A 26,669-nucleotide genomic window follows, 5' to 3' on the forward strand; every position below is an offset into this window, starting at 1 on the left:
TTAATTAAGGTGCTGGACATAAGAGTCTAGAGCTCAGTTTAAAGAATAGAACTGGAGCTATAAATTTGAAAGCCACAGTTTAAATGATATTTAAGGCCATAAGACAAGATTAAATCACTTGGAAAGAGTATGTCAACAGAGGGGGAAAAAAGAGTGGCTAGGACTGAGCCTTGGATATTCTAAGTTTCACAAAGAAAGATTTAACCAGCAAAAGAAATACAGAAGTGATGTAGGAGGAAAAGAAGGGTAGTATTTTAAGAAGGAGGGAGGGCTTACCTAGGTTGAATATTTCTGAGAGGTAAAGTAAAATGAGCACAAAAATGTGGCCATGTAATTTGAGAAATAAAGGTGTTCGTTGACCTCATTACCAAAGCATTTCCATGGTTTGGAATGGAGGACAAATTCCTGACAAGAGTATACTGAGGAGTAAATGGGAGGTGAGGGTGTGAGGAGAGACACGATTAACCATTCTTAAAAGAAATTTAAAAGGCAGTAGATAAATAATACCTAGAAGCGGCTGTAGATTCAAAGGAGTTATTTTATTTGTTTTATGTATTTGTTTTCAGGATGAGAGATTAAAGCACATTTGTGTATTAATGGAATACTTTTTAAAAGTGAGAGTGAATCATGGGGTGGGCAGAGATAAAAATTACAGAGGCACATTCCTTTGGATGACCAGGCAGGTGTGAGATAGAGCCCTCAGTGGAGCCTTTGAAAGAACCAGGACACTTCCCATCACAGCAAGAAGAAAAGATGAAGGATGATAGTACAGATGAGGTGGATTTATAAAATTTAGAACAATTACTTCAAAAATGTTAACCAATAATGTAATGATCTTTAACCGAGATCATCAACTAACAATGAGAAGGAGTGGCAGTTTAGTTTTTAGGAGAAAGAAGAAGGTATAAGAATGTCATTTTGTAGTGAGAAAGTTCAAGAATGACAGTGATGGGCTTCCCTGGTGGCGCAGTGGTTGAGAGTCCGCCTGCCGATGCAGGGGACACGGGTTCGTGCCCCGGTCCGGGAAGATTCCACATGCCACGGAGCGGCTGCGCCCGTGAGCCATGGCCGCTGAGCCTGCGCATCCGGAGCCTGTTGCTCTGCAACGGGAGAGGCCCACGTACCGCTAAAAAAAAAAAAAAAAAAAAAAAAAGAATGACAGTGGTACCGTACCAAGGCTTATTGGGTACTTAGTGCCCATTTGGGGAATGGGGAGCAGTCATATTCTCCAGCCATATTCAGTTTTCAAGTGTAAATATAGACTAGCTGGATAATTGGGTTAAATACGGGCTAAGATTTTGCCTGGTGAGTAAAGCAAAGGGTTAGAGGTTGTTGTCGGATAGGATTAGACTTTAAACAAATAATCAGATAACTATATATCATTGAAAACTGTATAAATGTTGTATGTATTCATAGGATTATTTATTTATGTTTAATCCTATTACATGACAAACTACTACAGACTCCTTGAGGATAGGAACCATATCTTTTGCCCTCTGTTACATCTTCAATACTTAGCACATAGAATGAGCCTTCCACAAGAACACATTTTATTAGATCTTTCCCTTGCCAAAAAACATACAATAATTTTTGGCAAAATAGCAGCTAAAAAGCTTGGGAAGGACATGGCCAGTCAATATAGAGGAGAAGGGGCTACGCTTGGAGTTGGGAGACCTAGGTTTGAGTTTACTCTGCTGCCTACTGTTATGTGGACTTGGGCATTAAGTGTTTGCCACATCTGTGGGCCTCAAGTTTCAGCAATATTATAATAATTATGTTATTGTGGAAATTGAGATAATACACAAAAACAATTTCTAAAACCATAACCGCTATGGTTTTATGGTTTTAGAAATTTAGAGCTACATAAGAGTTTTAGAGTTTGGTGTTAATGCTTCTTAGGACATGTGATATTCAACAATTGGCTGATGTCTGATGAAGCTCAGAAAATTATGTACTAATGGCTGGTTTCTTTGACTGCTGTCCTCATTTTGTGGTATTAGCCAATGCAAAGAATTAGGCTCATCTTTATAAAAGACTGTGGCAGCCAATGGCTGCGGTAGGGGGTCAAAAGAACAGTAGCATGTACTGCATAGCCATATGGCCTTTGTAAAGGCCACAGAATCAAGTGGATTATTCTTTCCCTGAAGCTGAGTATTTGACTTAATGTGATAATTGCCTAGATTCACAATTGTTCAAAGTAAACTTTTAATAAAATAATGGTTTTTGTAACTATGGTCTATAAAATGTTTTGTTGTTGGATTTTTTTGTTATGAATAGGAAAATGAAATAGTTGGTCATTACTATTTTCTTGATAGAAAACTTTAAACAAAGAACCTGGAAAATACAAAGAAATTATTTGTATTGAGCTCTAAGCCATTGAATCTACATTGATTGCTGGAATTATACCTTACAATACCTTATCACTATAAATGCTATCTGTTTTTACAATTCCCTGTTATTATCAGATATTGGATTATGCAATATTATGGACCAGGCAAAATTGTATTTGCCTGGTCATTAGGCATTAGATCAATCCCACTCTTGCCCAGCATTGTGCATAGAGAGAATCTTTCTGAATATTTTATATGAAAAGTGTTTAGACTAGATCACTTATTGTCATCATTAAGCTGTGACCACATATGGTTAGCTGAAATTTCTTGTCAGCACAGCTTTCTGTTGATTTTAATCCTTCATTCATTCATCAAATATTTAATTAAAGCCAACTATATGTAAAGAATTAAGAGGAATGACAAAACATGTTTAAAAAGTATCCTGTTCTCAAAATGTTTATGATCTATTCAGAAAAATAGAAAATACATAAATAATGGTATTATAGTTTAGAAAGTGATGTGGAAGAGAGACAGAGAGGAAAATCCAAATCTGTGGGGCAAGGATTGCCTTCTGTAGTGACCTAGGTTTGGATATGAGTCTGATGTTACAGATGGATGTTAGCTAGTGTTTTCTATTCTGTATGCAGAAGCTATTGTTTATGGAGAACTTTGCCACGCATATAAAAGATTCTTTTCCCATGTTAAATACTTCCTACTAGCATGGTAATTAACTATGTTAGAAAAGTCTTTTCCTTTCAACTAAAAACTTGCACTTACTTTTATTTTCTCTCCAGTATAAATCTCCTGCTTAGCATAGAAACCCTAAAAATTGACTTTCAAAATGATGATCTTTTTTTCCAGTATGTCCTGAAATGTAACTCCAAATAGTTTTGATTGGATCAAAATGTAACAGTTTTTGTCTTGTGCCACACTTTGAGGTAAGAAGGCTTAAAGCAGTCATCCAGGTGTTTCTTGTGTAGGGAAATACTAGGTATCATATTGAATAAATATGGAAAAGAGTGATTAATCTTCTACTCTGGCTCCAAATATAGCCTGAATCCTGAATGCTTTTTTCATATTGATAGCAGTCCCATTTCCTTCATCACTCCATTTTTCTGTTTTCCTTTGCTTCCACACCATTGAATGAAGTAATTTTTATTCCATTTTCCCTTATTGGTGTTTGCACTTGACATTCTATGCAATGTTTAGCCATGAAAGCAGTAGCATTTTGAAGGTGGATTTCAAAAGCCAATTATTTCATTCAAGTCGTCCTAAAGCATTGGAAGAACTATAGCTCAGGAAGTCTTTCTTCATGTGTAGCTAGTATTTTGTGACATTTTTATAATTCAGCATACTTCATCTTTATATTGTTCATCATATTGAACATAAATCATATTTATATTCATATTAAAATAACATGGGTTCTATGCTGCTTTATAGTTTTTAAAATGGTAAAAGCTGTATTTTAGTAATCTATTAGTGCCTTCCTATTTCAAAAAATTATGAAGAGTAGGGAGGAAGGGTGGTCATTGTTATTTCTGTTTTACACAGATGACAACTGAGGCTCACAGAGGGCAGGTGATTTGTCTTAGAAACTAAGTGTCTTAGTCTCTGCATCCCAAGACGAGTGACCATTCTGTATATTGCACTGCTTTAGTAGAAGGCTCTATTTTCCTTTAACAACCTAAAACTTTGAATATACACAAATGCAGTTGAAGTGTATTTGTGTTTTAACCTTACTCACTTGGCAATTTCATGCCTGTTATCACTTATACCTACTCCTAATATGTGTGTAGTTGATTTTATATAGAGTATGTCTCAGGTGAGTTTGTAACTAGACATCAAACTTCGTAAAGATAATTACAGTGTAGTGTTAGTTGTGATCGTAGGAATTTCCCAATTTATACAGATTATAATAGCTTTCTTTTTAAAATTGTTTTTATTTCTGTTAATTATCTATACAGATTTCATTATTTAATAATGAGATAAAATAGCAATGCTATCTGTGGTTGTACTGATGAAGTCTAAAACAGTTTAACTCCAACCTTAGGAGTTTGATAAACATTATTTATAATATCCATATTTTACAGCTTCAACAGATTCAGAATGTTCTATAGCTAAATAGGAGGGAAAGAGGTATATATCAATATAATTTATGACTCAGTCCAATGTTTCATCCACAGACTATGTGATGCTACCTGGGCATAAACCCTGAGGATTTCTAACTGAATCTGAAAACAAAACAAAACGACACACTGGAAGGAACCTTATAAATTATCTGGTCCAACCTCCTCATTTTACAGATAAGAGAACTGAGACTAAGAGGGAGTCACTGCACTGTCGTAGGTCACAAGAAGAGCTGATAGCAAGACTAAGATCGGAGCCCCATCTCCCAACTCGGAAGCAAGTGCTACTTCCAATATACCACATTATTTCCCCCAGAAAGATGCCTCCCACGGGGCGCTGCATCTTGAGAATGAAGTATATTAAATTCACATTTGGCTGCTAATCATTTTCTCAGCATCTCTATGGTATTTCATTAACCGCTACATGTAACACTCTGGCCTTTCACCTGTATTAACTTGAGCTCATTAAACTTGAGGCCAGTAATAAACAGGACTAAACTAATACAGATATTTTGCATGGTATGTGTTCAGCATTTTCTTTAATGATGTCTACTGTGTGAGGTGTTTTCCGCTTCACAGTTTGTGGAAAAAGGAAAACAGGAAGCATAGATTTCAAGGAATGGAATATGTGTGTAGTACGCTTCTTTATAGCAATCAAGAATACATTAAATACTCATTTAATAAACTTTGTAAGTACTACATCGAAATATGAGTGACAGCGTAGCAGAGAGTCTAGCATCTGGCAGACTGGGATTTGAATCCTGGCTCTGCCATTTATTAATAAGTGAAAACTGGAGCAAGTTATTTAGCCTTTCTGAACCTCAGTTTTCTCATCTGTAAAAGGGGACAAGAACAATACCCACCTCATGGGGTTGCAATGAAGAAGAGATTAGGTACTCATGCGCTTTGCAAAGGTCTTGGTGTATAGCGATGCTCAATAAATATGCTGATTTTGATGAAGATAATAATGATGGTGCAGTCCCTTCCTGTATAGAACTTACAATCCCCTCTCACTAGAGCTATTGTTGAGGAAGTTGATTTCCTTCACTTCTCCCCCAATTCATCATCACTACAAAACACAAGCAGGAGTCCTCCAGAATGCAAGGAAAGAAAAACAAATCCTATTTCATCCTTCCCAGGTTCCCTACCACCATTGTTTTATGCTCATTTTCACTAAGGTGTAACTCTTCTGCAGTTCACAGCCTATGCAGCCACCCGTGAACACAGTTCCCATGTGATTTTGAAAATGTTGGAGACTCTGATTGAGCAGGGGATGGTGAGAGAGGAGGGGTCATTTGCAGAAAGATGAGTAGCAAAGAGGTAGAGACAGAAGATTTTCAGAGAGGGTTCTGTGTCAGAAAGAATGAAAGCTAGGTGGTTTCAGGCAGGAGTCACTGTCAGAGCAGCGGTGCAGCAGCTGGTGGGTTGTGAGGGAGTGAAAATCAACGTGTACTGTTGGAGTTGGGATGTGTAGTCAGTATTGGCTCTCTATTTTCCAGAGTACTGTATAATCTTTTAAAAAATGTTATGTCATCTATTTCCCTTTTCTGCTACAACCAGAATCCCATCTCCAACATTCTGGATCATTCTCCTCTTTTTGCCAAAGCACCTACCCACAATTCATCCTTCTTTCTGCCACCACAAAGACCTGATTACATATTTTCAAATATCTGGTGTTTCCCTACACACTGAAGAATAAAAATCCAAACTGCTTTGCGCAGAATTCAGAGCCTTTCATAGATTTCCCAGCTTTACCTGCTACTATTCCTCAGACACTTACTCTGTTTTAGTCATGTAAGAATAAGTTCATTCTGTAGTTTCTTAATGTTTCAACCCCTTACTCATCCATTCCTTTCTCTTTTTACCCCCCTTTCCAACACCACACACTACTTCTCCCTTTTATAATCTTTCATCACAATTTAAATTCCTCCTTCACTAAGAAGTCTCTTAGTTGGAATTAATTGCTCATTAAATCAGGGTTACATCAAACTGTGCATCTCTTCCTCTGCTTATCCCTTTCTTCCTTATAATTACCTACATAACCCAAATGTCAGCTGAGGTCAACCAGTCCCATCCTTCTGGATATTGCTACAAAATTCCTAGAGATTATGTTCTCTATGTCACTTCTGGCAGTAAATTCCTATTCCCACTGATTTCTGAATCTCCCTCAAATCTTGTCTCTCGTTGGTCTCTATTCTTTGAGCTATATGCCAATCCAAGCATGAAACTCAACCCTATTTCCCCGACTTTCTTCCAAATTTCTCTCCAGGATATGTAAGTGGGTAGGAGACGTTTTTAAAGTTTTAGGGGTCATAGAGGAGGATTTGGATTACTTAAAATTGGATATTAGCACTTCCTCTTTATAGAAGTACTCCCGTCATCACATCAATAGGCTCTTCTCCCTCTATATCTCTCGCTTTTCCTTCTCTTCATGCACGTTCCTCTTCCCTCTCCTCTCTGCTTTCTTTTTTTTTTTTTAACATCTTTTTTGGAGTATAATTGCTTTACAATGGTGTGTTAGTTTCTGCTTTATAACAAAGTGAATCAGCTAAACATATACATATATCCCCATATCTCTTCCCTCTTGCGTCTCTGTTTCAAAATTCTTCTGCATTTCTCATGCATAGTGGTTTGACCATCTCTTTGGTTTTGTTTCTCTTCAATCATGCCATCAGGGCTTAATCTCCCGAACTCCAAGCTAAAGATATTGCTTTAAAAGTTATCGCTTTAAGCAATGAAGTTTATTTATTTAGAGGAATCTGCTATACATCATTTAAATGATATTTCAATATAAAACAATAATGTTCTCACCTCAGTTCCATTGAATATGAGTCAGTCCTCCTACAGGCCATAAACTGCTTTTGGAAAGAACGACCTCCTAGTTGTCTTTGCAGCTCCAGCACGTGCACAGTCCTTGGCAAAAAAGCAAGTCTTATCTCCTTCATCCTTTGCTGGCATTCCATTCATGTTAGATTTTCTTCTCTTGGTTGACATTCTCCCTAACATACATCCCGACTTTATCACTTCACAACAAAATGTGCTCTGCTTCCCCTTCACGGAAGAAGCTGCTCACCCTTTGTATCTTATTAAACACAGAGCAGAGGGTCAGCAGTTTGCTGGCTCCCCAGCATCTCTTCCAAAGTATCGCCCTTCTCTGGTGTTTCTTCCACTTGGAGGATTTTCCTCCCCTTTCCTGACCCTCACACCTCCAACTTCACTACTTGCCAACCGACTTTCACCCTATCCTTCAGAACTCAGCTCGGATGTCATTTCTAGAAAAGTTCTGTCCTCTCAGCCGGGGTCAGGTGCACATTGTCATTGTTCATCTGACATCCTGGGGCACCTCTGCCACAGCCTCTGTCTTGGAGTATTGCAATTGTTATTAACGACAGGCTCTTTAAGGAGACAGATTGTCTTTTATATATAAATTGTAAGTGTCTTGCACTCTACAAGTAGTTTTTTTAAATTTATGAATCACAGCTGTTGTGTAAGTATGATATAATTTTTAATTTTAAAGAACTTATTTCTGTAACTTAATTTCTTTCTGAAAGTAATTGTTTGGGATTGCCTGACATTTCAAACAACCAGCGGGATTTTTAAAATACATTCAAGATATTCATGCATGCATTCATTCAATAATTTTTCAAGTTTTGAAAAACCTATTGAGAAAAAAGCTAAGCAACAAGCCAAAAACAAGGGGGGGAAAACATATTGAGTACCTGTTATGTGCTGGATCAAAAACTAACTAGGACCTCAAGTGGAGAAGATGGAGGCAGAAGCTAATAGTGATAAGGCAGTGACATAAGTGCAAGGCTAAAAAGTGCCCAGAGTGCTCTGCAGCACTGCAAGGCCCCCCTAACACTGCGGACAGAGGGGAGTCAGTAAAGGACATTACTTCAATGCTGTGAATACCAAGCTGAGAGGAAAATGCCAAATGGGCATGTACCAGGTAAAAAAGACAGGGCGGGCTCGTTCTAGCATGAGCAAACGTGGAAATACAGAGCCTGGTACCCAATGCAACATAAGCAGTTAAGGCTTGTGGGAATAAATTGGCAGGCATGCACTTTACAATTATTCCATTTTAACCCTTATACCGAGCATCAAATGTATCGTGAGTTAGATACTATCATTCTCATTTCATTGATAAGGAAAATTAGTAGCAGAATGGTTAAGTAATTGGCTCATAGTCACACAGGTAATGAGTGTAAAACTATGATTTTAATGCAAATTTGACTTCTAAATCAGTATCCTAACCACTATGCAAATGCTGGCTTTCTGCTTTCACTATGAAGCATGAGTTATCTTTGCTTTTGACTGCTATAGACATTGCATTTTTGATCAGAAGTTGTCCACTTAAATTTATCAGGTTAAACTAAGAGTTATATTTCCTTAATTTCATATATTTTGCATGTCCTACTCCAGTGTCCCAATTTGCACCACTGGGCACCACATAGCACTATGGTAATATAATGTACAGATGGTCCTTCTCTCTTTGTCTTCTTATTGTTTTCCACTGTCCAAATCTGATAATATCATGAAAAATGGCTTACTGTTATATCAGTGATTAAGTATTACAAGCCAGTTATTCATGGGGAAAATCTGAGTTTCTGAATGTAAGCCACGTGAAAGCAGATTTTGGAATAAAAATCAGGATCAAATGTAAGTGATTACTGTCATAATTGAAGGAAGGGAAGAAGAAAAGTAACTGAATTCAGACAGAACAGAACAGAGACCTCTCATCTCTGTCTCCCATACTTCCTTGCATCAAGCCAAGTGCACAGTGATTGAAATTAGGGTGTGCTAGGAACACACTCAGAGAACCCAGGTTCCCGGCCATCGTGCTCCTGCATTTTTTTTTTTTTTTTTGCGGTACGCGGGCCTCTCACTGTTGTGGTCTCTCCCGTTGCGAGGCACAGGCTCTGGACGCGCAGGCCCAGCGGCCATGGCCCACGGGCCCAGCCGCTCCACGGCACGTGGGATCCTCCCGGACCGGGGCACGAACCCGTGTCCCCTGCATGGGCAGGCGGACTCTCAATCACTGCGCCACCAGGGAAGCCCTGCATTTTTTATTTTAGGTATCCAATAGTACTCCGTTGCCTTTCTGAGTTTTGTTAAAGATCAACTCTTTGAAAGTTTGTTTTCTTCACTTTTCTCTTTGGTGGTCATTTGATTGAGATTAAATAGGTTTCCAAGGAGCTTTGTATATAATGCCTTTAGATAACTGCAATAACCAGATATACTTGACATATAATTCAGCCTGACAGTACCCCTTAATGAAGGACAAGAGATACTTACAAAATTAGTTGCAATGATAATTACACACATTACGTATGGAAATTATTCAACCTTTAATGTAGCAAAGGACAGTTCCTGGCCCAGAGTAGGCATTTGATATTGTATATGTTGAATAAATGACAAAAGATAGATAGTGTAACTAAGTCATATGTGAACATGTTTTTGTAAAACATATAAAATAAATTCTTAGTTGTGAAGCATACTATATCCTTTACCTCTAATTTATTCTTCAATCTGTCAGTGTATACACACAGAAATGAGACATATATATATTTGGATTTCAGGTTTATACTGAGTGCAAAATATGTATACAAATTAAAATACACACACATATATATTGCACTCAGTGTGTGTGTGTGTATATATATATTTACAGTATATGCACTATATATATACATATATATATATATCTTGCACTAAGTATAAACCTGAAATCATTTTATCTTTTATTACCATTTGAATATCAAATAAATTACTTTTCTTGCCCTCATTGTTTCAAATCAGATGAGAGAGTATGATTAGGAAAATAAGAGTTGATCTCTTACAGCACTATAGACCAGTGCTATTAGCCAACTTGCTGCCATTCTCATAAAAATTATGCAATTTAAATGGGAAGATACTAGTGCCTGCTTCTATTAGAAACAAGAACCCTCTTCTACTTCATAATATGCTCAATTACCTTTAGATTGATCCATGAATAAATTATAATCCAGATAGACCTCTTTACCCTAAAGCTTTGCTGGCTTAAGGTATCCTTGTTGATTCATTATGTTGTCACTTTTCTATTGGCAGTGTAATGCTTTTAATATCTGGACAGAGACAGTTTTAGTGTGAGATACTGTTATCTTTAAATGAGTAGGATTTAGCTTTTCTGGTGAGGACAAATTCATCAATGATGAATCCCTGGAGAAAGCATTGAAACAAAAATCACACCATTTCTGAGCTTTGTTCAGCTCATCAGTTACAAAGCAGCTTTCGAGAGTCCTAAAGAACTTTTTCCTTTGTTTAAGAAATATAGCATGACGCTCAAAACTGCTCTCTTTGAGTTACCGCAGGCTACAACTTTTTCTGCAAGAAAATAATGAATGAAGAGGAAAAGCTCCTGCTGCTGACCCTGTCAGGCCCTGCTGCTTCTCCTCCTGCAATAGGAAATCAATTAACTATATGTTCAGACAGAGATTTGAACTAAATGCTTTATTAATCATCGCTGATTGCACACATATACAGTGGCCCGCTCTGCCTTCACCTTCACTCTTTCTTATTTCTATTTTGCTTTGGTTTGTTCCTTTGGCAAGATCTGAACACAAACATATGCCTAAATGTAATATGTGATCCTCTGGTGCAAGGGAGAATTGACCTTTTTATTTGCAGAAAACTTAACTTTTCAAATGTTCAGTTCTCAGCTATCCTAGAGGCATTCTAACATGCGATGTAATAATAATTTTTTTAAAGCAGTGAAATTTCTCACACTAATGCAGAAAGCAAAGTGACTATGGCAGCCTTGAAGTTTTGGAACCTGGTACAACACTTCAGCCTCTGGGATCTCCATATGGCAGTGAGAAACTACATGAAAATAGACCCTGTTTGATTTGGAGATAAATGGCAGAACGTTGAGGGGGCAGTCACTGATATTCTGTGTGGGTGTGCTTTCGATTTAAAGAAAACTTTGGCAACAGTTTTCTTTTTTTTCCACTGATTCTTCAACCCACACACAAAGAAAATCCTATAGGAATCTCTATGTTAAATTGAAAACCTCTCCTTAGGACTAGTTATAAAAGATTAGCACATTAGAATCGTAGCACCTTTAGTTATGGAAAGGCTGCATTAGTTAAATATGGTAAATGTGGTCAACCACGGCAAAAAAGTTACAGAAAATATCAGGCAGTTGGTGTCTATTCAGGCTGTATTCTATTCTGAATCAAGGGATTTCCTATTATTAATTATTATTATTTTTACTATTATTGGAACAATTTAAAATCATCACAATTTAAATTTAACTGCTTTATTTCTCTTTGGATAAAGAATAATCTAAATGGAAAAAAATATCTCCTCTGGTCTATGTTTAAAAGAAGATAGGTTAAAAAGTTCTGAGAATAATTCCTTTTGAATAATTTTACAGAACATTTAGGTGGAATGAGATAGTGTTGAGGAAGGTAAGGCCCCATCAAGGAATCAGGATGATGGTTCAGATTTTCATAGAGCTTGCCTTTATCATGAGGGATCTGCTAGACTCAGAGGTCATGTGTTTCACACTAACAAGTCTTGATAATAATCTTCAAGGATATAAGATTAGGGTAGAGGTGTCCTTGATGTGTAAGAGAAGTGTGGGGAGATTGATATTCTGACAAGATTTATATCAAGTGGACGTACATTCACCAAAGAAAGGACCCTCGGGGCATTTCTTTGGCACCAAGTGTAATCTGTAACACCTCATCTGCCCTAGGAAAAGAATCATTTCATAATAGGACAAGCAAGCACTATCTTTTCTACATGAAAAGGGCTTACATATGTGATAATATTGAGGATTTGTTTTAGACTCTATTTTATGCTTTTTAACAAGACAGCATCACTTATTTTATGATAAAATAGATACAACATATTCATATATTTTCTCCCTCTGTCATATCATTTTATATTAGTGTAATCATTAAATACTGTAATTTAGAAAAGCATTAAGGTGCAGAGATGAAGTATATAGTTCTGGTTTAATTGTGTGTATTAATTTGGCATTCATAACATTGTTTCTATTTGCTCAACTTGTTGACATAATTACAGTAAACTGGTAATGGAAATAACAATCTTAGATAGTTCCACATGAATATTTTCTGCTAATATAAATTTTCAGTTGCAGTTTGGCCAAATTGGAACACAGTTTCAGTTTAGTTTACCTACTGTAGTGACATCTCTAAAGGACCAGAGAACTCATTTTCCTAGAGTGTTATGCAACCTGGTAGGTAGAGGCCAGTGTTTTAAAACAAGTGTGATTTTTTCACCTAATTACTTTCTAGGGCAGAGATCAGGATGACCTTGGAATGCTGTAGTTTTCCAAGCCTTCACTGGCTAGGTAAATCTGCTTTATTCTGCAGGAGAGCTAGCGGGGGGGGGGGGGGGGGGGGGGAGGTGGGGGGGGTGCGGGGGCGGCGGGTGGTATTTTTGCAGTCTTTGAAAAGAGACCTAGCAATTCCAGGTTCCAGGCAGACACAGAACATTTGGAATTCAGTGGTGTCTATCACCAGCAGTATATGTCAGTAAAAGTGAAGATCAAAGGTTCTAGAAGAGAAGGACAAAGTGAAGAGGAAATAATTGTCGGATAATGAATAGTATGAGGGCATATTCATGTTAACGTGAAACCACTTAGCATTTTTCCATGACACCCAGGTATCTTTCTAAATGAACTTTGTAAAGTACAATTGAATAACCTTGAGATTTAAAGCTCCATAATGTGATTTTGAATACTGAGGGAGTTTGTTGAAGCACTGTGTTATTTCCTCTGCTTTTCATTTCTATTTTTGCCTCTTTCATGCAAAATAAACTTTATTTTCTGTGCAGAGAAATCAATATTTTTACCATTTTGTTTTTCAGCTATTCCAGTAAACTGCAATCAACGTTAGTTACAATCTTTAAAGAGATGTAGTAAGAATTTGAACACAATAAAACAGAGATACAGATTTGAACTTTGGCAAAGTACCTTTGCTATTGACAAAAGCATTTGTCAGAGACTAGGCTGTGTCTATATTGTGCTAAAAACCTGATGAAGAGGAAAAAAAGCATCAATAGGTTTCACCTTCTGTCTATATGAACTAAACAAATGGTTTAACAAATAGCTATTGTTTTAAGTGAATGATTTGGTTTACCATTGTGAATTTTACTCTGTTTAGAAATGTATTTCAATTAATATTTGTATATCTAATACATACCTATTTGGTAAAGGTATTGTGCTATTGTGTTCTTTTTAATAATTAATGGACTCTGTTATGTAGAAGACTAGGGTCCAAGAATGAATGAAGACCTTGTTACAGTATACGTGAAACAGTCTCAGAACACACATTTGTTTGTTTATAATATTTGTGTTTATATCCTCACATTTTTCTCTTCTGTGAGCTAACATACTTTCTTATTTGTGTGTTTTCCTATTAGAAACTGCCAAGTTTTGGACCTTATCTTGAGCAGCGCAAGAAAATCATAGCAGAGGAAAAGATTAGACTGAAAGAACAAAATGCAACTTTTCCACCACTTGAGAGAAACCATTTTATCCCCAAAAAGCCTATTCCCACTATTAAGGTAAAGATTAAGCTGTATATATAAATATGTCTATTTTATTGTTTAGTTTGTGTTTATTTCCTGTTTAAATGTACCACTTTTTTTTTTTTTAATATATTGAGAGTTTTAAAAATTCGGTCTGCAGTGACAGGATAGCCTCTTTTATTTGTATATTTTATACTTTTTAGAACACTGTCAAATATGTGTTTCATGCAAATTTTGGATGTATTAAATAGGCCATAAAATATTACAGTGAACTCTTTGTCTTCTTACACTCATTTAAAAATTACTGTAATCTTAATTAAATCAAAGAGGTATCTTAGTCATACAGTACAACTAAATTATCAATATGCACCATCAATATCAACATGATACCTTACATTTTGGACAAACTTTCTCTGCTTCAGCCTTGGGAAAGCCTGTACAAATTTGGGTTTCAGGAAATTATTTTCTGGATAATATCAAAAATTATCATTAAGATGGAATTATGTGTGCATTATATTTCTTGTTTTTCTTCTTTAACTTCTTATTTTGAAAAAGATGTAGATTCACATACAGGTGTAAGAAATAATACAGAGAGGTCTCATGTACCCTTTACGCAGTTTCCCCCAATGGTAGCATGTTGTAAAACTGTAATACAGCATCACAACAAGGATAATGACACAGATACAATCAACAAGGATAATGACACAGATACAATCTACTGATCTTATTCAGATTTCTCCAGTTGTACTTCTACTCATTTGTGTGTGTGAGCACACACGTGTGTTTAGTTCTGTGTAATTTCACCCCATGGGTAGGTTCCTGTATCCACACCACAGTCAAGATATGAGTTCCATCAGCACAAAGATCCCTCAGCTTGCCCTTTTATAGCCACACCTACTTCCCTCCTGCCCACCTCCCTCAAGATGGAATTATTTTAAAGCAATCATAATTTAAAAAAAAAAAAAAAAGAGTATTACTGGTCCACATTCTCTCTGAAGTCACCATCAGGGAATGTGGTTTTCAGTCACTGAAACTTACTCTTCCCCATTTAGTGACTATCTCCATTTCCTGGTTGAAGCATCAGCTGAAAAGCTGACTCTTAGCAGCTCTTTGAAATTCCTCTTTAGTAGTCAAACAGGAGTTGGAACCCTTAAAAATCCCCTCTATCTATGAGAAAGAAGAAATGTGTCCTATGCTAAAAACAGTGGAATTTAGACGATGTTGAGAGGGCTAAGTTATTCAGAGCTCTGAAAGGAAATATGGACACAAATTCTACCAGCACTTTAATGCCATAATTCCAAATAAAGTGAACACTTGGGACTTTCAGCAGTATAATAGCCCCAAAGAGTCTCTTGAGCTGTTTCCTTTCAATTATTTGTGTGATACTGAAAGGATGAACTGGACACTGATGGTAAAGAAGAAGCCAGATCCTTCCACTCCTCACATTTCCCCCACCCTTTGGCTATAACTAATATATGATTTGGGGTTAAGTGGGAATTGTCCCTGCTTGTTTTTTCCTACTTAATTAATTTGAAATAAATGTAAGATCTCCATCTTTTCCTTATGTATACAAAATTCAAAAGAAAAATATTATTTATATTTGAAATAAAGGAAGAGCAAGGTGATTATAAAAGCATTGCGGCCTTTTTTAGGCTTCTATTCTGTCAGGGAATATATTGATAACCTAGAATCAAAACAAAAACAGAACAAACAAAAAAACCTGCTGAAGTTGAATTAAAGCTAGCCGATCACTAATCCAAATAAAATATCAAACTCAGCAGAATTAAATAAACCAAAGAACTGGGAAGTCAGGAAAGTAAGTAAACATTTTTTTAAAGTCTCAAGGAGAGATGAGGAGTCTTATTAGAAATCGTACAGGCTTACATTCCTCTCCTAAATTGTTACTTCAGAGATGATCCAAATTGAAGTACCCCTGGTGTTACATTACATAAGCCTCAAGAGACCATTGACACCATCTTCCCATAACTAAGACCATAACAGTGCTGACATATTAAGGGGCTGCTATGGTAGATTTTTCTCAATGTCCAGTGGATATTCCACTACCTTGTTTTTCTTCCCAGGGTGTCTATACCCATTCTATAATACCTGTTATCATTTCTAGAAATATGGTGTGTCCTGTCAGAAAGCATAATGGTAGCTGATAATGGTGAGGTTTTTCTGCAGAGAGATGGGGAATTTTCACCAGTTATAGGTGCAACTATTTCTGGAAAATGAGGAATTACATTTGCCATGACAATGACTGCTCATTTCATCTTGCTTTCTATAAGGCTTTATATCTCTATAGAGTGGGACAGAGCTTATGTTTTAGAGGAAGAAGGAAGATAGAGATCTGTTCCTGTCCCAGAGATATTCGTGGTGGCGTTAGATGACACTTGATCGCTAGAGTCATGATGTTGTTACCAAAAGTGAGCTCTGTGTGTGTATGATTGTATTTTTAATTAGAACAGTTGTCCTCTAATAAATTCACTTTTACTCATATTCCAGTATGTTTTTCCAGAGTAGGAGAGAAATTTCATCTCCTGAAAGCACCAATGGAAGTATGTAGCAACCAATAGCTCTAATATGCCAATACTGTTCCAAGTGCTATACATGTTTTATCTCATTTAATCTTCACAATACCTGGGATAGGTGCTATCTTTATATTCATTTTACAGATAAGAAAATTGAGGAATTAAAAAGCATTAAATAATTTGATCAAGTCACATAGTAAACAGTGGTAGAGTGGGGGATGGAGGTGAAATTGAGAATTGTTGGCTTAGGATTGAAAAGATTGGCTCATAATAGGGACCAAATGTTTGGATCCATTCTAGCAAATATATGAAATATACCTAGAGATTGCTAATGGAAGATGAAGGTGTCAGTATAGAACAAGGAGAATAACGTTTTATAAGGGAATTGTGACACATGGCTTTTGTCACCACTGTGCTACTAATCACTTGATTTGGGAAAAATATCTAATGAGAGATCTGTAAGAGGAGACCACTGGACAAAGACGTCTCTTTTCCTTTCGCTTTTCTTCCTCCTCCTGACCTTCTGTAGTTTCATTTGTTTGTTTTGTTTTGTTTCTGTTAAAAGCACAAAGATTAATCTAAAATTTACCCATAATCCTACCACCTCAACTTAATCACTATTAAAATTTATATTTATAAAATTCTAGTTCTTTTTCTAAACCTAAATGTAATACATTAAAATAAACACAGAATACTCAAATTTTCTATATAAAAACCTCATAATTATTTATATATCACTCTAATGGTTTTATAATATTTCATAATATGAACTTATTAACTTCTAAAAATTAACCTATTGTTGAATTTTTAGGCTATTTCCGGAATTTTTTACCAATAATGCTATTATAACTATCGTTGTACAAAAATCTTTGTGTAGATCTCTTATTGTTTCCTCAAGAGAAATTGCAGGTGAAATTGTAGGGCTTTTGATACATAGTGCCAAATTGTCCTCCAGGAAGAATGTGCAAATTTACATTCTGCCAAAAAATGTAAGAGAGGACTCGTATTCTTAGACACCCATCAACAATAGATTTATTTTTAATTTTAACTAATATAATAGTCAAAAAAGTATTTTTTGTTTAATTTCCAATGTCTAAATAGTAGTAAGATGGGCATGATTTTTTAATATATTTTGGACCATTTCTTCTTTTGTGAATTTGTTACTTATTTCTTTTGACCAGTTTTCTGTTGTCGTATTTATCTTTGTTTTATAGATTTTTTTAATAAACTTTTTATATATTGCCATTTGCCTCATAATTTGTATGATGGTGTTTTTAGATATACATACAGAAGTTTTACTTTTATGAAATCATATCTGGCAAAAGCTAGTTTTGTGATTTCTCCCTTTCTTTATTTGCTTAGTTTAGCTTTTTCTGCCTTAAGATCATATGCATTCACCCCATCTGGTTCTTTTGGAATTTACATTTGATTATTTAATTAATCTAAAATTTGTTCTGCTCTAAAGTATCAGATATGGCTATACCTTTAATTTTTTTTCACAAATAAGCAACCATTCCAAGATCTCAATATTTGCATTTTAAAGTGACTCCTTCCTTCTCTCAAGTTATGATCCAATGACAAAAAAATGTATCATAAATTGCATGACTTACTTTACATTTAAATGTTCAGTGTCTCAGAATTCGCTAAAGCTTTTCAAGAGTGAATCAGAAATGGGTTAGACAAAGTTCCAATAAGGATGGCCAATTTCTATAAAAAGTTTCATAAGTAAATCTTTGTCTAATAAGGAAGAGTTTAACAAAAAACTTTACAAATAAAACCTTCTGACAAAGTCCAGAATTCTTGGCTATAAGCCCCTTATTTGAAACCAAGACCTTAGTACTACTTTTAACATTTCTGTGAAGACAAAAATGTTTCTTCTACTACAGTGCTGATTCTTTACTTTGAAATATGTTCAACATAGTTCCCTTTTCTTCTTGATATGAACCAGATGGAAAAGGTAGCAGAAGGTGGACCTTGAGGTGATGAGTTCAAGTAGAAGCATGTAGCTTCACATGACAGAAGCAGGTGCAGGTTGGGGTACAATAAGAGAAAAGGGTGGAGAGAGAACATGATGATGGTGTCTGGACTCCTCTCTCTGCTTCCTTCTTACTATATCATTTCCCTTTATGATTCATTTAAACTTTTCCTATATATCGACTCAACTATCTTCCATCCTTACCTCTTTTTTTTTTCAAACATCTTTATTGGACTATAATTGCTTTACAGTGATGTGTTAGTTTCTGCTTTATAACAAAGTGAATCAGCTATACATATACATATGTCCCTATATCTCCGCCATCTTGTGTCTCCCTCCCTCCCACCCTCCCTATCCCACCCCTCTAGGTGGTCACAAAGCACCGAGCTGATCTCCCTGTGCTATGCGGCTGCTTCCCACTAGCTATCTATTTTACATTTGGTAGTGTATATATGTCCATGCCACTCTCTCACGTCGTCCCAGCTTACCCTTACCCTTCCCCATGTACTCAAGTCCACTCTCTATGTCTGCAGCTTTATAGCTGTCCTGCCCCTAGGTTCTTTAGAACCTTTTTTTTAGATTCCATATATATGTGTTAGCATACGGTATTTGTTTTTCTCTTTCTGACTTACGTCACTCTGTATGACAGTCTCTAGGTCCATCCACCTCACTACAAATAGCTCAATTTGTTTCTTTTTTATGGCTGAGTAATATTCCATTGTATATATGTGCCACATCTTCTTTATCCATTCATCTGTTGATGGACACTTAAGCTCCTTCCGTGTCCTGGCTATTGTAAATAGAGCTGCAGTGAACATTGTGGTACATGACTCCTTTTGAATTATGATTTTCTCAGGGTATATGCCCAGTAGTGGGACTGCTGGGTTGTATGATTGATAGTTCTATTTTTAGTTTTCTAAGGAACCTCCATACTGTTCTCCATAGTGGCTGTATCCATTTACATTCCCACCAGCAGTGCAAGAGGGTTCCCTTTTCTCCACACCCTCTCCAGTATTTGTTGTTTGTAGATTTTTTGATGATGGCCATTCTGACCGGTGTGAGGTGATATCTCATTGTAGTTTTGATTTGCATTTCTCAAATGATTAGTGATGTTGAGCATTCTTTCATGTGTTTGTTGGCAACCTGTATATCTTCTTTGGAGAAATGTCTATTTAGGTCTTCTGCCCATTTTTGGATTGCATCCCTACCTCTTTTTATGCTTCAAACCTGTGTCACCCACTATCTTCTGGATACCTCCACCTGGATAGTCTAAGCAAGGTGCCTAAAGGCCATCGTACTTCAAACTAAACTGCTTATCATTCCTTCTAAGCCTGATCTTCCTCCTGAGTCCTGTGTCTCAACGAACAGCACTCTACCTACCCTCTTACCTAAGCAGAAACCTGAAATTTGGCCTAGATTTCATCCTATGACTCATCTCACTCATGCATGGGATCATAGACATTCACCAATGTCCACCATTTTTATCTGTCATGTCCTCTTCCTCTTCTGCTCTTCCCTACAGCAAAGGTCTTAGGGAAGTTCTTTATACATTCTTTCCTGGAATTCTGAAATATTCTACAAACTGGCCTCCCACCTTCTTTTCTCATTCTTACCTAATGTATCCTCCAACTATTATGAAGTATTCTTTGTTAAATGCAAATCTGATTGTTTTACCCTTTGCTTAAAATTCCCACATCTTAAGCATGATCTTAAGGTAAACTCCTTAGCATAAACATCAGACCTTCATATTTTAGCTTATCTTGGCCTAAGCAGGTTCAGTGGAGTGGTGAAAAGTAGAATCCAGGAGGTGGTAAATTGAAGAGTGAATAAAGGTTTCAAAATTAAGGACAAGGCATATGGAATACTCTTCCCTGAACTTGAGAAAGATCAAAAGGAAAGTGACAAGAAGAAATGTAGTAGAGGGAAAGGTTGGTTTGTATATGTTAGGATACTGTAAGCTTGCATGTGTTTATATGCTAGGAAAGGATAGCTACAGCTACCAGAAAGGGCATGATTAAAGAAGCTATATCCTTGGCAAATAAGGAAGGAATGGAGTCCAGACAATACATTAAGTCATCTTGGATAAGAGAGTGACATATGATTTTCTACCTACTGCAATGCCATAGGCATTTAATGAGACTGAATTTGGGCTTACCAGTGTCATTCTAGTAAGTAGCCTGTGTTTGAAGAAAGTGACTGCTAGAAAGTCTTAAGAAGCTATTTCCTTCATTGAAAGATGTAGCAAGGTTTATAAGATTTTAGAAGATTATATTTATGGGAAAAGAGTTTCCTGAATTAAGCCTGGAACTACTCTGTCACGCTGCTTGGGTTCAAATTATGCCACTGCCATTTAGCAGCTACATGAACTTGCCTCGGTTAACTAATCTGTAAAGTGGACATAATTAAAGAGTCTGCCTGGGCTTCGCTGGTGGCGCAGTGGTTGAGAGTCCGCCTGCCGATGCAGGGGACACGGGTTTGTGCCCCGGTCTGGGAGGATCCCACATGCCGCGGAGCGGCTGCGCCCGTGAGCCATGGCCGCTGAGCCTGCGCGTCCGGAGCCTGTGCTCCGCAACGGGAGAGGCCACAACAGTGAGAGGCCCGCGTACCGCAAAAAAAAAAAAAAAAAAAAAAAAAAAGTCTGCCTCATGGGATTATAAATTAGGTAGTGTGTGAAGTGCTTTTAGCCTGCACCAAACATATCCTAAATACTGTATATGTTACCCACTATTAGTTATGATGTTAGGAATGGACAGCTTGAAGTAGATAACAGGTTAGGGTGACCCTCCATTTCCATATGTCCAATAAAGTGAACTCAAGAATGTTAGTAGGAATACATAAAGCTCTGGAAGTCAACCAAGTTGGAAGTTTTGAAGAAGTCCATATATTTTTCAGGAAATTTTTATCATATACCTACCATGAGACAAGCAGTGTGCTAGGAATTGAGCATCTATAGTACAAAAAATAAAACAGCCACAGCCTCTGTCCTCATGAAGCATACAGAATAGAGAAAGGAACAGGTATTAAAACAAAGAATCACACTAATAATATAAAGCTATATTTGTAATACAAACAATAAAGAAAAATACAGGATGTGTGGAGTCTCTTTCATAGCAAGACCTAATTTAGATTGAAGGAGATGAGGAAGGCCTCTCTGAGGAACTGGCGTTTAAGGAGCCCTGTAGACTGGGTAGTGATTAGAGGGGTAAGTGGAAAAAGGAATGTTCCCAGTGATTCATAATGTGGTCCTAGATTTGGTGAGTGGCCATGGTTATGGAAACAGAAGCAGAGGTTAAATTGATGAAGACTTGATAATTCTCCCTCTAAAATTTGATGATTCTCTTTATATACTGAGGTATAAGGGACAGTAAGGAGTTGAAAATAAGGAGACTAAGATGATTAGATTTTTGATAATCCCACTAACTGAGATAAAGAAAAATGAAAGATAATGAATCAGGGTTTTATTCTTGGTGTTTTAGGTTTGATGAGTTTTTTAAAGTGGGGTGAAAAATTTAGATTTGAGCATATTGAAATTAGTGAACTCAAACTAATTTTGCACCTGTGCTGGATGATATAAAGAAAAAAGAACTGACATGCTGACCGCCTACTGGGTGCCAGACACAAGACAGAAGCTTCACGTATATTTTCTTCATTTCTTGCTTAACCTAATACCCTATGAGGGAGTAGGAAGTTCTGGGGAAGCAAATGGGAACAAGTGATCAAAGAAATAAGAGAATAACCAGAAGGAAATGATGACGTGGAGAAAAAAATAGAGGAAGTCTTAAGAATGAGGAAGTGGTCCACAGGTCAGAAAGCACTGCTCATCTTGGCAAGGACATCTGGTATTGTTTCATTTTGCCTTTCACATGTAACCACTGAGATTCCAATTTCCAGTTGGCAATAATTGTCCTATTCACCCATACATCCATTTTGTCATTCATCCAACAGCTATTAACATCCACCCACTATGTTCCAGCACTACTCTAGTCTCTAGCAATTCAGTAGTGAACAAAACAAAAGCCCAGCTCTCGTGGTGTCTACATTTGGTGTCTACATTATAGAACAGACAATAAACAAATGAACGAGTGGGTACATACTATGTCAGATGGTCACAGTGCTGTGGAGAAGATACAGCAGGATTAGGGGAAAAGTAATTGCTGGAGAGGTTGATCAGGAGATGCCTGCCTGGTTAAATGGCATATGAGTAAACACTTCAAAGAGTGAGAGAGTGATCAATGCAGATAAATATCGGGGTCGGGGGAGAACATTCCATTCAGAGGGAACAGAAAATGCAAAGACCCCGAAGTAGGAAAGTCCTTGGCAGGAAACTATTGAGGCTTTTTAAAAGGAAGAATGATGTGATCTGACAAAATTTTTCAAAGGCTCATTCTGTCTGCGGTGTTGATACAAGATCCTAGATGGGCAAGGACAGAAGCAGGAAGACTGGTTAGAAGGCTGTTGTAACAATCTAGGTGGGAGATTGGCAGGAAGGAGAATAAATACTAGATAACGTCAGAAGACCTCAACTCCATTGTTCTAAATGAAATGATGTGTGTGAAAGTATTGCACGAGGCATAGTTCTATTCAAATGTAAGGAGCCACGGTTGTTGTCATTTTCGTACGAGTCCCTTGCCCCCTTGCCCATTATTTTAGACCCCATCTGGATGATGCGGCCATGTGGTTGTTCAGTCCCCATTGATATTAACAGCCACGTTCCCTTTAAGAGTCATTTTCTCTCTGCATGTGAATCAGACATTTCTTCTTGTGCTTTTATTGTTTTATTGTACCACACTTACCCAGGCATGCTACGTACTTCCCTCTGCTGCTTCATCATTACTTTTATGTTTTCCCTACAGTGTTTCTTCTGTTCTTGACATACCATTTTTCCATCTCCCCTTTTTCCTGAGGGCCTGGGTTATCTGTTTTCGTGCTTAATATTTTCCCTGTCCACCTATCTGTTTATTTTAGCATGTTTCTTCCCTACTCGCTGCTGGCCTCTTTATACATTCCTCTGTTCAATAGTTTAAACTCCATGCCATTGCTTTGTTTATCCTCTCAGCTAGCACAGTATATTATTCCCCATCTGCTATAGAAAGGGCCCCAGTGTCCCACAAAGTTGACTAAGCCCCTCTTGTCTGAACAAGTTTTTCAGTCATGGATTCAAGTTTCTAATCTACCCCCATCTTCTCTGGTTATGAGTGTGACAATATTATTTCTAAGCAAGCCATGCTCAATAGATCTCATCTTTTGTTCTTTTCTTTCAAATGCCTCAGATAAGACTTAATGGTCTGCTGCTTCAGAAGTAGGCAGTTTCAATATCAGTCAATCAGTAAGTATTTATTGAGTATTTGCTATGTGACCTTAGCAGTGTGCTCAGGACTGGGTCTTCGTCCAGAGACTAACAAGGCATGGTTCAAGGCACCAGGTTTTTCCTGATCTTGGTGGAGATGTAGTGCTAACATATATTTATTATGCACTCACTGCAATCCAGGAAACTGGGAATACAACATGAATTTTAAAAAGAGAGATATCTATCCTTACGGAGCTCACAGTCTAACAAGGGAGAAAGACACATGTTAAAAATTATTTACAGTTCAATCAAATATGTACAAAATGCTCTGGGAACACAGAGGAGTGAAAGGGATTAGTTCCGCCTCGGGTAATTGTGCAAAGCTTCACAGAGATGGCGATATTTAACATGGAGTTTAATAAATTAGTGTTAATTAAGCAGAGAATTAATAATAAAAGCTAATATTTATTGAGTACTTATGAGGTTTCAGGCACTGTTCTGCATGCTTGTGAATTAACTCATTTAATCCTCACCATAACCCTATCAGGTATCCATATTTTCCCTATTTTACTGATTAAGTAATTAATAAACAGAGAGGTTAAATAACTTGTCTAAGGGCACACAGCTAGGAAGACATGAAAACCAAGACTTGATTCCAAAATCTGGCTCTAAAACTTGGTCCTTAATCACTATCTTCTTCTGTCTCTCATGAAAGAAAAAAAAAAAGGAAGGTGGCATTTCAAGCATATGAGTATGTTTGCAAAGCATAGTGTTAATACATACTTGGAATAAATGCAGCCATGGGACCTTAAATCCAATACAAAACTCATTCTCTTGTTCAATAGGATTTCCTAGAAAGGACCAAACTGAGAGGCAGTAATGAGGAAAATAATCCAGTTTTCTTGCTCAGTCTTAACATGATGTAAAAGGGCGAGGGGATATACTGATTAAACATTTAAGGATTTTAGCTAGAGCGTCAAGAGTGGTTACTCTCAGTGTTACACTGTGACTAGGGGGTCCTTGAGAACCAGAAGTCTTCACTAGCCAACATGGTATCCAGCTTCCCCTTGCGTCCTTGGAAGCTAAGAAATGGTCTCAGAGGCTGTCAGTCCTACCGCAGGGCATAGTCTGGGGCCCTAGCGTCAGCCTGGCGTCCAGTCAATTTCCTCTTTATCAACCCTACATCTGGATTTCCATTTCATAGTGACACATTTACCACACATATTGCCATATTGCGGAGCTGTCGCTTTTGTGAAAGAAAAGACTTCTGAGGAAGAGGAGGGTAATCAAAATCAGTGCTGAAGGGGAAGGGGAAGAATGAGATAAAGTAAGAAAAAGACAACTGACCTCCAGCAATAGATGTAAAGGTCTCCTTCTAAAAGATGAACCAGGACCTTCTGAAGAAGCTCCTAACACATTCCACAGGTTCACCTGTGCTAAAGAAAAGAAACCAAATAGGAAGCCGTTTTATCTCCTGGCTGAAGAGAGCTGAAGTGACAGTGTGCACATTTGGCCCTGCTAAATGAGAAACGTGCTTTAGTCCCAGGCAGCATATAACAGAGATTTGAGAGTCTGCCAAGGCTTATAAAGTTCCCCGAATGCTTCCCACTTCTGTTGATATATTTGAGAATGAATTCTCATTCTCTTTATGAAGCCAGGAATGTATCTCTAACGTCTTTGAATTTCTGGGTAGGAAAATGAATGGTTTAGGGGCACTAGTGATGTTTTCATCTCTTCCTGCTGCTTCTAGGAAGAGATAGACTGCATCTCATAAGACTGGCAAGACAGTGTTGGCAGGAGACCAGTCAGTCTGATCGAGAGGTTTATTATTTCAATTGAGTTGTGAGGGGAAGGAGAAAAGTACTCATATATAACTGTAAGGCATATTAGATACTATGGAGCATAAAAGGGATGACACAGGAAGAAAAATAGTAGAGGATTTTCCCAGCAATTTTCAGAAGATACCAGAGAAATGGGCGGGAGGCATTAACATTCTCAGTTGTCTATATACAGACAAATAGCAGATGAAAAATTATCAGACTGCACTTTAAAACACATGAACAGAATATGGTGAAAATCAACTCTTAAGTCTTACGGGGATGTTTTGAGATGTGATTCCTGACTGGAATATGATGATGGAAAGGTATATCTTCTTTGGAATAAATAAGTCTGATGAAAGGGCTGGGGGAGGAACAGTATATGTCAAAAAGATATACACATTCATGGAAATCCACAAACGTGAAAGTGAAGCATGGAGGAAGCAGCTGCAGGAGAGTGAAATGAAAGGAAAACAGAAATGTTTTTGGGGACTGCATCAGAGACCCCATAACTAGATGGTTAATACGGACAGGCAAGATAGAGCAGCGATGTAAGCCTTTACAGACTTCAGATGAAAATCCCACTCCACTAAAGGCAAAACATTGGCAAAACTATTGAATTGCCATGTTGGAAATTTAATCTCACAAAAGAGAGAGAAGCAATGAGAGACTTACTGCATTGACTTATTTCTGGTTCCTTATAAAAATCTGTTTGGGGAAAATGGCAGCTAAAAGAATCTTGAAGGAAAGTAACCATCCCATATCATCGTAGAGTTTGTTAGGCCACAGAAAGGAAGTCTAAACTTAAATGTACAAGTATGCCACCTTTAGTAAATCTACTTTCAGGGAGCTCAGAAACAACAATAGAAAACAATCCTGTAGTCAGAGCTCTAACCTGAACATGGATCAAGAATAATGAGCGGCTGTCAAATTGAAATTTGGTGACATAATCTCTGAGTTTCACGAGGAATAGGAAAAGAGTGAAGCATTTAGATAACTCAGTATTGAATAGTCATATGAGAAAATAGAGATCACATTACCAACGATGATCATAAAAGAGTGG

General features: G+C 37.2%; 1 protein-coding gene across 2 annotated transcripts in view; it reads left to right on the forward strand.

Moving 5' to 3' along the window:
- DPYD (dihydropyrimidine dehydrogenase) overlaps window positions 1–26,669 on the forward strand; it is an 810,282-nt gene that overhangs the window by 762,767 nt on the left and 20,846 nt on the right. For both annotated transcript variants that reach the window (XM_060139525.1, XM_060139524.1), the window contains exon 21: window positions 13,889–14,032. In XM_060139525.1, the coding sequence (XP_059995508.1) occupies window positions 13,889–14,032 (144 nt within the window). The remainder of the gene's footprint in view (window positions 1–13,888; window positions 14,033–26,669) is intronic.

This window comes from Lagenorhynchus albirostris, chromosome 2, assembly GCF_949774975.1.
Source record: "Lagenorhynchus albirostris chromosome 2, mLagAlb1.1, whole genome shotgun sequence".
In the NCBI taxonomy this organism is placed as follows: domain Eukaryota; kingdom Metazoa; phylum Chordata; class Mammalia; order Artiodactyla; family Delphinidae; genus Lagenorhynchus; species Lagenorhynchus albirostris.